Source organism: Hyalella azteca, unplaced genomic scaffold (genome assembly GCF_000764305.2).
Source record: "Hyalella azteca isolate HAZT.00-mixed unplaced genomic scaffold, Hazt_2.0.2 contig5861, whole genome shotgun sequence".
Taxonomy (NCBI): Eukaryota; Metazoa; Arthropoda; class Malacostraca; order Amphipoda; family Hyalellidae; genus Hyalella; species Hyalella azteca.
Window position 1 is genome coordinate 165,029 of NW_025936040.1, and position 15,605 is coordinate 180,633.

General features: G+C 35.4%; 1 protein-coding gene across 3 annotated transcripts; it reads left to right on the top strand.

Annotated features, from left to right (window-relative positions):
* The first annotated feature begins 1,138 nt into the window (after nt 1-1,138).
* On the top strand, nt 1,139-6,348 carry LOC108680771. Of its 3 annotated transcripts, none has more exons than XR_001931446.2 (4): nt 1,139-1,257; nt 3,917-4,538; nt 4,714-4,760; nt 5,840-6,348. XR_001931446.2 is itself a non-coding variant. In XM_018169668.2 (4 exons), exon 1 carries the CDS (start codon nt 1,617-1,619, stop codon nt 3,234-3,236), a length of 1,620 nt encoding a protein of 539 aa, XP_018025157.2. In that variant the 5' UTR covers nt 1,294-1,616; the 3' UTR covers nt 3,237-3,241; nt 3,917-4,538; nt 4,714-4,760; nt 5,840-6,348. The 3 variants fall into 3 exon arrangements, 2 of the variants coding, with proteins under 2 accessions (XP_018025157.2, XP_018025159.2); XM_018169668.2 differs by lacking the exon at nt 1,139-1,257 and adding an exon at nt 1,294-3,241; XM_018169670.2 differs by lacking the exon at nt 1,139-1,257 and adding an exon at nt 1,294-3,241 and having other exon boundaries at nt 3,917-3,975.
* The last annotated feature ends 9,257 nt before the right edge of the window (nt 6,349-15,605 follow it).

Below are 15,605 nucleotides of genomic sequence, written 5' to 3' on the forward strand. Positions count from 1 at the left end.
AACCTAATGCTGGTTAGGTGGCAGTACGTGTTAATTTATTGCAGTGCGTGTTTGGTTTGGATTCACGTGACCCACGTCTGGAATCACAATCGTTACAAGGCCAATTTTAACGATTGAATCACGATTGACTAAAATTTCATTATTGGTGAGAGCCAATAATCATTCCGGTGCGAGTAGGCTACAAAATTTTCATATTAAAAATGATATTGTGAGATTTTGTTAGCTATCATTTTGGGGGTTGTAGGATTGCTTCTAAGTTAGATAATTTAGTCTCCAATGGACACAAAATGTTTGTGTCCAATACGTGTTCGTAGCTAGCAACCTAGCATACCGCCAGTAGCTCTTCTTTCGATTCATTAAGATTTCACGATGGCAAGAAGATGTACATACAACAGCAAAAATTATATCAAAGATGTGAAAAAAATTGTAAACTTTCGGGTTTCTGGAGAATATCAAAGCAAATGAAGGAAATAATTAGAATAAATCACTTTTCGTCACTGATAACTGACAGATTATTAAATTGAGATATCATATCAAGGAAAAAATTGAGCTTCGGGTATATCCTGCATGGCAATCAAAATTCAACAGATATGATAGGACTAACCATGCTGAATTCCAATGTTATCTAACAGCCTGACAGGTCGATCCTTGCATTAAAACGAAGTTTTCTCTTTAACGATGAGCTAACCGTCTTATTTTCATGCTGTGGTTTCAAAATCAGATCGAGCTATAGCAAAACGTTTCGTATATAGTGAAACTGATTGGGTAGTTTACAGCGAATACGCGTTTAGCTAACAATAGAGTGCATTTGGCGTTAGCCAATCAAAGAGCTGTTAACAAACTTACAAAATTTGACCGTCTCTAGCTTTCCTGCAAATAACCTATCCTGGGGTATAGTTATACAACTTGAAGTATAAAAACCTACTATTTGGGCTTATGGCTGCATAAGAAGGATTGCAATATGTATAAATTCATCACAACAAAAAAATTATTCACTTAATTCAACGCTGATTTGTAGTAAAATCGATATTTAGGTTCGTTATCGGTAATAAATTCTACAATTTAGGGATATTTGGCCGTTTTTCTGAGGTATTTTCGTTGTGCGTTTGGGGGAATAAGGTTCGAAGCTGCGGACTCCATTTCATCATTCATCGCCAACTCCTTCTGGATTGGGATCGTGATTAATCGCGCTTGAATTTTGAGGATTCTCAAAAAATAGATATTTGTGAAAGTCTCGTGAAGCAAAATTGTGAAAAGGTTCGTCACCACCTTTTAAATTTTCAAATTTCTCTTCATGTCTAAGGACTAAATTACCCCCTACTAATGCAAGTGTGAAACGTTTCGATCAAGCTACGATAACTGCTTAGCAGTTTGCAGGCATTCATTACTATTGTTTCTTTTGATTAAATTAATTTTCAAAGCCATATAATTGTTATTAAATTTTCAATGATTACCATTATATTGTACCTAGATTGCGCATGAACTTATCTAGATCAATACATCGCTCATTTTGTTAGAATTTCAAAAGCATAATTTTTTGAATTCTGTAGCCTACTAGCCTAGTACCGTAGTACGATTCTACTAACTGTTCATAGGCCACTTGATTTTCCTTCATCATGGAAGCTTCTTCAATGTTTGATACGTCTGCTTATTATAATGATGTAGGTTCACTAGGTTGTATTAATTTTGATGAACTACCAACAAATATGATCATACCAGATTATCTCGGCGCTGATGATCCTTGTAACAACAAATCCAAAGACATCTTTGAGCCAGGCACTGGATCTGATGATCCTTATTTCAATGCTGGAATTGTCAGCACCTCTGATTCAAGCCCTATTTTAGTATTTGATAACCTTGATAACCTTACTGATGCTGATAGTCCATTTGATGAAAACTTTATCAATGATATGTACCAGTATCAAGAAGATAAGAAAACCTGTTCCTCAGCTGAGCTTATCAATGATGTATTTTTAAGTGTTAAACCTTTGATTAATTTGGCTTTGGGAAGTTCTGGTGAAAGTTCAAGCCCATTGCTCAGCCACCCTGATCAGTCCAGTGATGGAACTGACTTTGAAATGTTTAGTCTGAGTGTTGGTGACTCTAAATCAGAACTAAGTTTGCAAGAAGATTTACATAATGATCTTGAATACTCCTCTGATAATGAAGATTCTTTTCTCTCTTGTGAGATTTCCCAGTCAGGTTTTGTTTCAAATAGTGATAGTGTGTGTGTTCAGAATACTACAAATTCTGATAAAAAAGAAGCCTCAATTACACAAAATTTATCTGAACTAACAACAGCAAATATGGTGGCTCCTCTCCATCTTCCTGTTTGCTGCAAAACAGCAAAATCACCTGAGCAACCAAAGTTTGTGGAGCTGCCTAAGTTGACCATGAATGGGGTTTATGTTAATCCCAGTTGTGGAAGAGGGAAAACAATGCATAGTTTTGGCGCATGTAATCCAGCCACATGTACACGAAAATCAACACTTAATCTTCCAAGAATAGCTAATTGCGAAGAAATTGGTGCAACTGCAAACTTTAATAGCAATGAAAGCATAGTTACAAGTATTAGTGACAATCATGTTCATAGCCTCATTCTATCATCTTCTCAAGTTGAAGTTAGTAAAGAAGATAATATTTTATTAGAAGAATCTCAATCAGAGCTTCATCAAGACAGCCCAACTGAAATTTTAAATACTACCACAAATTTCAAATCACTTATCAGTTCAGATGATAAGTATTCTACTAAGAAAGTTCCTAAACTAATCACTTCCAAGCCCAGAAGAATCATCACTGTTAAGAAGAGTGAGGTTTTTGATATTCCCAAACCCAAGTCTTCTAAGAGAAAACTAGAAGAACTACCATTTTGGTCTATGAAGTCTAGGAACTCAAGTGGTTCCCTGAGCCGAAAAGCCTCAAAATGCAAAGCCTACCAGCTGGATCCACTCCCTGACCCCAAGTTGGAGAGATGTCGCCGCAATGCCATCAATGCCAAGAAGAATCGAGATGCCAAGAAGGAACTGATTCACTCACTGCAACAAAATTTAATTTCAAGTGAAAGTGAGAATAAATCTTTGAGGCAAAGGCTGGAAATTCTTGAATCTAAAGTTGAATTGTTGTTGGTTGATCGTGAGCACCTTGTGAATACCAATAATGTGAATACAAAGCTTCTGCAGAAGTTGAAACAAGAAAATGACTGTCTGCATCAGAGACTGCAAATGCACTGTGACTGATCAGGGTAGGTATACTCATTGAATATGTAATAATCATAAGTAATTTTAATATTTGAATGACTTTCTATTATGTATTTCTCATAAAATTTGCACTGTATTAGAAACTTTTGTACACATTAATAAATTTTGCGTAAATTCATGCTTTCGTGCATATGCAGCTTGAATGTATTGTTTCAGAATTCATTAATGTTCTGGCAATTATATTTTATTCATTGCAATAAATCAAAGGACTCGTGCAAAATTGCATAACCAGTTTGTCTATTTCATTAATTTTTTGTGTAAACAAATGCAATGCATGTAAGGCTTAGTGGAATATATGAAAATTATAAATAATTCCAACTTCTTGATGATGTATGCATTAGTCATGTTCTTGGATTGTAAAATGTGCTGGTTGCACATTCGGAGTGTATTGCAGCCATTTAATTCTATTCTGCACAGGCTGTTTGTTGAAGACCATGACTTAGTTAGAATTGTGTCAATGAGGAGTGATGCTAGTGGTGCTTAGGTAGGATTTTTTATTGTAAATGCTAGCAAATGTTGCCCATGTCAGTCTTGTAACCTATGTTTACTAATTAACATGTGATTTGTATGTTGGGGAATCATTTCTGTACCATTCTAAAGTGTGTTCTGCAAATTTAATGGACCTTTCTTCTCCGTACTGTACAATTTTTTTCATCTAGGCAGGTGTGGTGGTGGAGCTCCAATGGCTGTGGTGGAGGGAAGCATTGGTAGCAGTCAGGTGAGGCTACAAGAAAATCTGATCTTCTGGTGAATTTACTCCTCACTGCCATGTGACTAGTAATATTATCAGTTGATTTAGACATCTATGACTTGTGAGAAACATTTAACATTCTTTCCTAGTATTGAAATTGATAGTTTTACATAAATCTAATTACTTTCTTTTCTTGTCATTCTGATACATTTTCAGCTTTCTTTAATTTTTTTAAACAATTACATGAATACACTTTTTCTTGTTTTCCGGTATTCAATATTGTAACCAAATGAAGTTATTCTTATTCTATTTGTCCATAAAAAATTTCATTTGTGACTATTTTACAAATGTTGCAAAAAAATATACCTAGTTGGTTCATGCCAACAACAAATAGGTATAATTGCAACCAAATTTTCAGTCTAGCTCTGCTGGCTTCAATGAGTAATAATACCATGAAGCTATTTGACCCATTTTAACTGAGCACTGCTCAATTAGTGGGCAATGTTTCTGAGAAGTCATAGATGTTAAAGAGGTTATGTGTCATGCTGGTCTTGCTTCAGTCTTCCCTCCTCCACTTGCTCTATTACCTGGTGAGTTCAGCCATTAATGAAGTTCCCCTTTGCATTTCAATATTTTGTGTCATATTGTATTCTGATGTGTAATTGTTGTTGATTAATGCTGAGTGTATTATTATGTAAACTGGCATATTGTTCATAATTGTTGATGTTCTTGCTACGGATTTCACGGCTTGAACACATTTTCCAGGTACTTGGCTGCTGAGCTGCCTTCAACAGTGGTCATCCACTCTTTGTGTAGGTATCTTACATCTGCCAGTAGCAACATAGTTAGCATGTGTCGAGAAGATTCTATTATTAATTAGACCATAACACATTCTTCAAATTTGTGCTGGAAAAAAATATCTCGTAATTCCAAGTTTTGTTTTGCAGCTTGAGATTGTTCCCTCCAAATTGTAGCCAACCTAAAAATAACTAAATTTACAAGAACTTTTACAAGAATTAATGAAGCCTCTCATCTATTCCTAAATAACCCAAATCAAAGCTTACTTTTCTGAGTTAGACTAATCTTGTTTGAAAGGCTCAATTCACACTTGTAACCCTCAAATAAATTTGTAATGACTTAGTTCAAATTACGCCTAAATTGGTGACCAACTACTTAAAAATTCATATTTCCACTTTCATAGAAGTTCTTGTTTTCTGTAATATGCCTTGTTTTTCCTCAAAAGAAATTTTTGATATATTTGGCTTTGAATTTAGTGTCATTCGTTTGTTATGGCATTTAGCTGGAAATTTTCAATTCTGTCCATGCTGGAATTAAACACAAGGTTACTCGTGTCAACGTATCTCAACCCTCATCTCTGCAAATCAATGAATGCAGTCCTTGACAATCTTGTGAAGCTTTTTGGTGAACTGCAGCTATGGATAGATAATTACAACGGTTATTCTCCTTCAAAGTTTGGTGGGCGCCTTTTAGGCTCTCTCCAACGCGCCAATCTTCATTGTTGAAGTAAAGATCTCCACAGTTGTACTTTACAGAACAATTTTGTGAAAAAAAATACCTGTACAAATTTCCAATTTTTGCTTTTTTTCGTGTCAGAAAGATTAATTTATCACCATGTTTAAAGAACATGAGATCAATATTTTGTTCATCAACTGAAAAGAGATTAATCAAAATTCTGTTGCACGAAACTCGTACGATTCTTGTTTTAAGTCGAGGACACAACAAGAATGCTAGGCATCTTTTTCTTTCACTGCAGTTCGCCAAAAACAGGAACATTATGGGTTGAGGTACGCGGTATAGAGTACCGGCGGCATCATCGTTTAGCATGCCTGGTCTTGCGAGCAGTGACTGCTAACGTTGTCTTACATTACAGTGCTCCACTGCCTCGCTATCTTGGCAGTGCAGAAACAGTGTCTTCACCATACAAGCTCTGCACGGTTTTGTTCCAGAGGCCCCACTCCGAAGCTGTTCATGTCTTGCATCTTGTTAGTATTGTAAACGCTCTCTAGTTTAAGTAAATATTAATATCACGGACCTAATTTTAAGATTTTGTAAACTTTTTTTTTTTTCTTGTCTTTTAAGATTTTTGAAAAGCACCACTGGCTAGCTCCAATAGGTAGGATGTACCCTGTAGGTCACAAGTTTTGACGCTTACTGGGTTCATTACTCCATACAAACATTTTTATCGATTTGTGAATTAGAAAGAATTTCATGTTGATTACGCATAAGGCATTATTTGATTGTATATAAATTTTCTTATTTCGGGTGATCGAACCATCTTTCAGTTTTTCAGCTGATATTTTATCGAAGGCTATTGCTTGTAATCATTGTATATAATATAAAAAGCGTTCTTTAGTTGATAAATATATCCTTGTCGCATTTTTCATTTCATTTTTGTGTAAACAGCCTTGTTGCAGATCTTACTATTTGGGTAATGTCCTATTAATTTACGCGTGTGCGATGTTTTGGTTCTCAATTTCAGAGTAAACTCTTCACTTCCATGCGTATCACCGTGACTGAACGAGTTTCCATTGCGATAAAATGAGCCTGTCTCGGCACTTGGATGTTTTTTCAGTTGAAAATTTGTATACCAAACATATTCTATCCAAGTAATGCAAGCTGTACCAAGAGCGAAGACGTTTCAGGAAAATTGTACGCTTCTAGTGGCGTTGGTGATGGAATACGCTCTTTAAGCTATCTTAACGGATTCAGACAATTTTTTAACGCTACTTCACGACAAGCGCATCCACTTTTAAAATGTTTAGAAATAACAGATTGATCGCAATAAGCGATTAGCAGTAACCTTGCGTTGAGATAATAAGATTTGACGTCTTTTTGGTTCACTATCTCGCTGACAAGTTAGGATGATTAAAGTTCCTTGTGCGATCGCTTATTTGTTCCAAGCTAAAGATTCATTTCAGTCTTAACTGAATACTGAACTAAATAGAAAAATCTATCAGTTACATAGAAATTGCATAGAGAAAGTCTTATGCTAGTCCTTTCGTGAATAAATGTAGGTCAAACTCGGCAACCTCTGTTCGTAAAATATGTGGCCTTAGAGAATCCCAGATAATATATAATCAAATGGCAGTCTTTGGCTGCCTCCTTGAAAACCAACATTTTCATTTAATCGTTGGGAATTGTTAGACAATTTCCGTCATATTCGTGACATCTAAAATGCCTTGTTATTTATGTATTCTCCTAAATTCTTTTGGCAGGAAACGATTACGAAGGAATTTACGAATCTATAACTAATTGGAAATTTTGGTAACACAAATTTGTGAGCACTATTCAAGTAACTTCTCTAGCTTATTTTCCAATTATGAAATTTTGAATTTTTTTTCTCTCAACAATTCTTAACTTCGTCAAGAAACGAAATATGAAGGAAGAAATTTGTCGTGCGCAAATTTCAATTGACACGAGGCAACCACACGTAATGAATGGTGGCAAATGCTGATTGATTGAGACAGTTTGGATATTTTAAGTTGCGATGAAAATTTTAGTGCTGACCCTGGAAGTTTGGATTCGTTCCGAAGGAACCTCGAAACCAAAAAGTCTGGACCATTGATGCAAAGAGAATTGTTTGTTTCGAAGTCGCTAGTCTGACTTGGCAACTACTTCAATTTTACTGGAAAAGACTATCTCACTACACCTATTGTACTGAAATAGCGGAGCAGAAGCAATGTTTAAAAATTTACGTGGCGCTATTTTCCAACTTATGGCATCCGTCTGGAGCCGCACTGCCAGCTTTAAAATTTTGTCGGTCAGCTGGCAGAGGACAATTGCATTAAGTTTTGATGCAAAAATATGATGGCCGACTTGAACCTATAACTATTAGTTTGGTTTAGGCTCTTTTTATTAAGTAAATGCAATATGAATTTGTTTATTGTGAGACGTGTTTGACAAGGAATTCTTCGACAAAATAATCGTTAGTTTAGAGACCCGTGAGAAGAACTAAGGAATGTCACAACTCGACTTTTTTAACCAAGAGTTCTTGCTTGTTTTCGCCAATCTCTTACCTATTGTTACTGTAAATTTCCTTCGGGGAAATACTAGCTTAGCGTATCAAGAACTGTGCCAGCGAGAAGTGTTCGAATGTCCCCTGCAGCCGTGCAATTGATGGGGAGCTCTCTGGTGTACAGACCTGCACCATTAGGCAGATTAAAGCAATCCCGTGATCAGCATTTGAGAGCAGCACAGGCGAAGACAACTGAGCTTTGTTGCTTCCACATTTACGGCTCATTATTCACGAACCAAAACGCAAGATCATAGTTGCTGAACCAGAATTGAAAGCCGAGTGATTTGCGATTTTGTGGGGCTTTGTTTTCGAACATTTCATGTTTTTAGCACTTTTTAACCTAAAAATGTTCTTAGCGGTAGAATAACTGAAAAATTATCCCAGCGAAATTTTTCTAAAGAAATTAATTGTTTAGAAAAGCGTCAGATTTTGAAAACGTGTTTTTTTCATTTTGTTGCACATGAAATTATAAAGTGTTTTGCTGCAATGATAAACAATTTGTAGAAATTTTAAATTACTCGAATGTCCACGCGTCATTCCTCCACTCAACTGTTAAATGTTAGAATAGAGATGAACAGCATTTGATTCATTCTCACTGATGGTTTTTGCTATCGCCAAATACTTTACATACTAAAATCATATACATATTTGACGGACACGGTTATGATGCAAATAACGCGATGTAAAAATGAACGTCTGTTGAAGTTAGCAAACCTCATGCTAGGTAACTAAAAAAAATTGAATGTGGATTTGACGGAGTTTCTTGCTGAATTGCATCGAAGCCATGGAAAATTGAGATGAATCTGTGTTACTGTAATACACGACATTCAACGCGCGAAACGGAAATGCACAGTTTCATATTTTTGAACCATCCTGTGAACAAAGACACCAAGATTTGGGAATTTGGTTTTAGCCCAAACAAGCAGTGATATTGAGGACAACTACGAAAATGGTAAGAAAATAGAAGTAAGAAGGCTAGCACTTACGTTAAATTTAATTCTCACGTACTGCGGGTGCACCCAAATACGCTCAGATGGAGACGAGCAGCCTCGGGCTCCAGCGGCTGCACTAGTGCCGAGTCTCCACACCCCCCCCCCCCCCCCCACAGCATCACTTGACCATCGACGTCCTCGTTCCTCAGAAGCGATCAATCAATGTCCTCAGCTACGCTTCTTCTGATCGAACGGGGCTATTTCCAACATATTCATTTCATATTCTAACATATTCTTCCGTCACAAGGTGCAGCGCAAGTTGCAACTGCAGGCCATCATAGCTGACGAACAAACTTCATGTAACAATTCATCTAATTTGAAACTTGATTCTTTGTTTAGTCAACTTTGAATAATATTAAAATAATTTTTGCGTTACCGTGATAATAAAATTTGTTCTCATGGGCGTTTCGTGAATGGGTGTAATAAGAAATTTCTATCTGAGCATTTTGATGGGCGTTTCAGGGGTGGCTGTTAAGAGGAGCTTTTAAATTCGATTACAGTATAACGGTCTACTAAACATATAAATCACACATGCGAATGAAATAATTATAATCAGATATGAAAGAATTTAATAATAAAAAGCTTCAGCATACCTACTATATATGATATAGCGTTTTTGGAAAAAGTAATTTTAGTATGTAACAATTGGGAGAAAAATAATGAGAGGAAATCGTATTTTCGAGCAGAAAACCCATTGAATCGCATTGAACTCTCACAAAACACATTTGGGAGAAAAATAATAAGAGGAAATCGCATTTTCGAGCAGAAAACCCGTTGAATCGCATTGAACTCTCACAAAACACATTGAATGCAAACTCTCACAAAGTTCCAAGGCGCAATTCTTGCAACATTGCCCTTCTATCACTTTTTGTATGATGAGTATCTTAATATAGGTTAGTGCTACAGAGAAACCTTCAACATCCTAAAAGATGTTTAAATTGAGCGCGATGGCTAATAGTTAAACTGAACTCCATTCCGACCTCCGAAATGTCACAGTCAGCTCAATCCCTAGCAGCTGAAAACGGACTAGTAAGAGATGATAAAAAAAGTTCATTTACAAACTTATTTCAAACACTTCGAATGAAATCTCAGCAAACCATCTCTATTGATTGGGATAAGAGCATATTCCATATCATAAATAAGCAAGATTTGTCAAAAATCGCTGGTATTTCTACAGATTACACAATAACGAAGAGTCAAGTCAAAGTAGACTTAATATACAAAACAATATATGTACAAATTTTAGCAATATTACCAACTAAACTTTCAAAGTTTTGGCAGTATCCTCCATATCAAATTCAGAAAGAGGCTTGTTGTCTTCTTCAAGCTGCATCTTCTCCCGTGCTGGGAGTGTCACAAAGTAATGATGGTATACGAGCCCTCCAATGTAGGCCGAGCCTGCCAGTGTCACTCCTGCACACGCCACCACGACAGTCTTGTGCAGCATGTTTGAGAACGCGCTCACTGCAACATGTGTTCTCTTCCTCATATTTTCAAGCTATGAGTCTGAACTAGAACCAAAAATATTTATGATTAGAAATCTTTACCAGGTCAATCAAAAATCTGTAAAAAAGAAAGAAAAATGTCACATAAAACCAATTTATTAATTTTTTTTATCAATGATATTAATGATATTATTATTGGATCTAATTTTTATTTATTAATTCATTAATAAAAACAAAAAACTGTGAGTTCAGCCTTTCTCATGATAGATTAATCCATACATCTAGGTACCAGTGTTATTAATAAAATAGTATTAAAATTATTACTATGTAATATTTAGCTATTGAGTAACTGCAAGCCTATCACATCTTTTCCAGAACATAGAAAGAGATAATAAATATCATTACTCATGGTAATTTGCTTTGAATTCCCAGTAAATGAATTGATAAAGTTTGAAGAAACTTGATATTTTGAATATTGTAGAATGTCTCTAGAAAGTAGAAATTATCATGTTCATGAAGCTATTTTTTCTTTTTGAACCAAAATGTGAAAAATTGTAATATTTCTTTAAGTGTGAACAAAGATTCACCTAGCAAAAAGTAGAATTTTTTTAGCAATTTATGCTATTAAAACAAAAAAAGGCGAAATCTTTAAGAATTTAAACGTTTAAATTAGACAGTGGTTGAGAAATATACATCCAAATGGTAAAATCTTCAACTTTATTTGTAGCCCAAATAAAGACCCAATAAATAAAGTTAGGCTCAAAACAAATTAAACTCAAGTACATTTTCAGAATATCAAGATTTAGAAATATTTGAGAAAGAACAAATTTCTAATAAAATCACATGAATAAATCAGTGATTGTTGAAAACACATCAAATACCATACATCAAATTTTATGCATTAAAATTACAAATACCACATGTCATGCTAACTCATCTAGGTGCTGTTTCTATAAATTGTGAAACATTTCTAAATAATGTTGTTGATAATCATAACTGATCAATAATTTTTACATCATTTTATGAAAATTATCAATATCATTTATCAATCAAATCATGAATTTTAAACACTTTTAAGCAAGTTTTTGTATTAAAATTCTGAGAGTTTCACTGCTAGTAAATTTTAATAGCATCTAAATTCTAATAACATCTAATTTTTATTAATAGTAGGTACATGCATAAGTTCTCAACATCCTGTCTCAAAGATTTATCAAAATGCAGTAATTCTTGCTTGTATACAACAAACATTTTTAATAGAAATGAGACATTCAAAAACTCACAATGAAAGACAAAATCATTCAGGATGTGCAGTCAGTAAGACAATATTGTCAATATTTTGCAAAAACATGAAGAAATTCATATCTGGATGCGCATAAAGAGGTGCTTAACACATTGACTCTGATTACCTTATCTTGTACTTTTATTTCATTTTTTTTAATATTATTGAGGATACATAATTGAGGATTTAACACATAATAAATAATACATAAATTGAGAATTTATAGTGGTTTTCATTGACCCTAAGTATTCTACTACCGGAGTAATATGTATAATGTGTTAATAAATCTGAACTAGTACAGAAAACTCTATTTTGAAAAAAGTGTTGAAATAATTGAAATGGGGGCATACAGTGGGGGAAAATAAATATTCGTACACTTGAAAAATCATTTTTTAATGTATGTAAGTACACAAACTTAACAGGAAAAGTAATTTAAATTATGTATAGAGACGCATAGTATTCAAAAATACTATCAAAAGAAATTAAATCTCAATGCAACAAAAAACAATGCAACATGTTCACTTTTTGGGTGAAAAAAGTATTCGTACAAAACAATAAATCCGCATTATTTTAATTTAATACTTGGTTGAATACCCTTTATACCTCTATACATAATATAAATCACTTCTCCTGTTCAGTTTGTGTACTTACATACATTAAAATACGATTTTTCAAGTGTACGAATATTTATTTACCCCCACTGTATATGTAGTCCAAGGTTGCCAGACAGTCTTTTTTTCAAGTCTTTTTTTTTAAAGAAACTCCTTGTTCTAATTTTTTCAATTGCGTTGGCTGGCTAAAATTCATGATAGGGGTCCTTCCTATACAAGTTTAAAAACTGGAAAAAAGTACAAATAGAATTTTTACACCAGAACCTACAAATATACTTGTATGTACCATCAAACAGGATAATAAGGGATGGTTTTGAGCATTTTTTGTTAATAACTTCTTACCATTAAACATTTCATAAACAAGTTTGGGCTCATTTGCAAGGGCTATTGAATGGCAGCTCCAAAAAAATTCCATATGCTTTTTTGTAAGGTACCAGACGCAACATAAAAGTATCCCAAATTAACCACGGGAACGGGGTTATCCGGGACACTTGAAATAAAATTCAATTTTAAAATGTTTGAAGCATGCAAAGTGTACTCATCCACTACTAACAGTACTCTGAAGTCCTCTTTTTCCCTTGTAGATGATGTAGATAAATGACATTTTCTGTGTTTTTTACTTGTTTTTCCATTATTGGTATGATATTACCATTTCCATACATAATAGTATTATTGATGTGATATTTCTGTATTCAAGGACATTCCATTGAGCATTTCCAACGACCTTGTCCACTGCAAGCTTCATATCGGCAGCCATATATCATTTCTTCTGCATCTATAAGCTTACAAGACAGCTTGTAATTTCAGTCCATTATAATTGGGTCAAGTGAATTTACTATAACAGAAAAAGATTGTAAAAACATACCTGAAACAGAAAGAAATATTGTAATGGCAACCATAATGTTTTTTGGAGAAATAAATCATAGTTTAGGTGAATTACTTTTCATTCTATGTCACCCAGTGCACAATTCTATCTATGACATTCTCTGCACAATTTTGTGATGACCAATGATGCATTCATTTTTCATTAAATGGATTTTTTTTTTGCCAAGTGAGGTAAATATAATCAACTTTTTTTAATTGATTTTTTTGTTAACTGGAGCCTTTGCTAGCTGAGGTTCTTACTGTAAATGCGCTTTTAGGGATGTCCCTTATTACCCCATCGTGCGGAAATGGCCACCATTTATGTTTGGAATGAGATACGCAAATTCCGTCAATGTCGTTTCTCAGCCAACAATTGTTTGCAACTTTTTTGTAAATAAAATTTTTAATATGGCTAATATTTTTTTTGCTACAGACCTTAGCAGAGATACTTTTCCAAAATCACACTTTTCACACTTTCTTCAGGGATTTTTTAGAGGTACGTACAACATTTCTACGAAATTCAAGACGACTGTCCCACAGTCCCAACACCCAATTTACCCTGCATCATGGTGCAATTACATATCAATTTTAAATTACCTTAGTAATTTGAGTTTTGTGAACGCCGACCTTAAATTAGAGGAGCGGCTCGCAGCCTCCGGCAGACAACCTCCCACGCTGACAGTCTAGATAACACTGCATGCGGCAGTGGAGCTGCCAGCTGCGCAATGAAGATTGCGCTCTAGCAATACAAAATAGTCTTGGAGTGGAAACACAGTCTTCAGAATGTGAAATGACTCTAATCTTCAAGATCATTTATAAATTAATAAAAGCAACATTCTTCCTTAAACAGACACTGGTATGCACAGAAAAACTTTTGCTAATAATAATTATGACCTCAGTTACATGTATTTCTTCGTAAAATTTACCGCTTTTTGCTTTTAATTTGTAAATGTTTTGTTGACAGGTACAATGGCGAGCTGTATTGCACTTCACGATTGTTTAAAGTCTCGTAGCAGTTCTCCCTTTCTTGGCTATAACTGTTGACTGATTTCTGCTTTCAGTGCACCATTCTGAAAAAAATTAGATTAGGATCAGTTTGTTAATGAAAAACCTAGAAACCTAGTGGGGAAGCAAAAAACCTAGATCTAGGTTTTTTCTGCTTCGGAGCGCCACAGTGCCTGCGGAGTGCCTGCTGGAGTGCTGGCTCTAAATGCCCAAGGATTTGCTGAAAAACCACCATGCCCCATAGTGGCAAAGCAGAGAGTTTTTTAGACTCTCCCTCAAGTTTATTTTAGAGTCCTATAAGTAGACCAGTAAAGTATCCTGGATACCAGCATTATCATACTTAAGAAATTGGTTTAAATCTTGAGTAAATGAGGAAATTAAAAATGAACCGATTCTAAAAAAGCTCTTGTTTGCCACTATGCCATGCCCTGCATCCCTGCCTATCCTTTATTGCCCTGTTTGATAATTGATGGGATGGTATAATAATGTATCAAGTAAAAGGGAGCCCTTTTTTGTTTGCAGATTTTGCCATTTTTAGGCCATCCAGGCCCAGCAAGGGCGGCAACATGCAACACTGATCTGTAAATTCTGTATCACTACGACTACATCCTGGAGAAATACACCTCATGGTGACCGTGACTGGTAATGTGGTTTACACTTTACAGCATTACTGGCAAAATTGCAAGGTATGATTGATGGTGGCACCATGAAGGTGCCACCATCACTCCGCCAGGCGCCAGCAACAAAATAGGATGAAGTTATGAACTCAAGTAATCAATAAGTGTCAAAACAAAACAAGGAACTCCTGACTCCTGTCAGAGTCAGTCCTGTGGACAGGGTTGTAAAGCCTGAAGGAATAAGGAGGTCTTGAGATAAAAGATTGGAATCGCCAGCATTTCCTACATGAGACAGACAGACAAAACAAAAATATCTAACTACAGTAATTAGATACTTGAAGAGGCTGCTGGCTGGCGGTTGCCACTGGCACTGGGCACTGACTGTCTGACAGTGCGGCAGTGCCAGGTGCTGACTGCTCTGCTCACTGCTGCAATTAGTTCCCAACTTCCCAGTCCCACACATGTTAGTGGGAGTTAGTTTTCAGTAACTACATTGTTATAAGGTTAACAAAGATGTGGTCATAAGATTGGCTTTGTAATATGCAAACCTGCGAGGAATAGATGAACGAAGCTTAGAAGCTACAGCAGGACAGCTCTAGGACACTGGACTGAACACTAAAGTTTGATTGATGCCGGTTTGGAGGTGAAGAAGAAGTCATGCGTCGACCGCTTGTAACACCTGGACTCAGCAATGATTATTTAAAACATTTCTTCATCTTTCATTTTCAATTTAATTCCTCTTTCCATTGGTGCATGCTCTCCACGTTGTCGTTGGTTTCTCATGATGTGTAGCGATGAGAGGGAAATT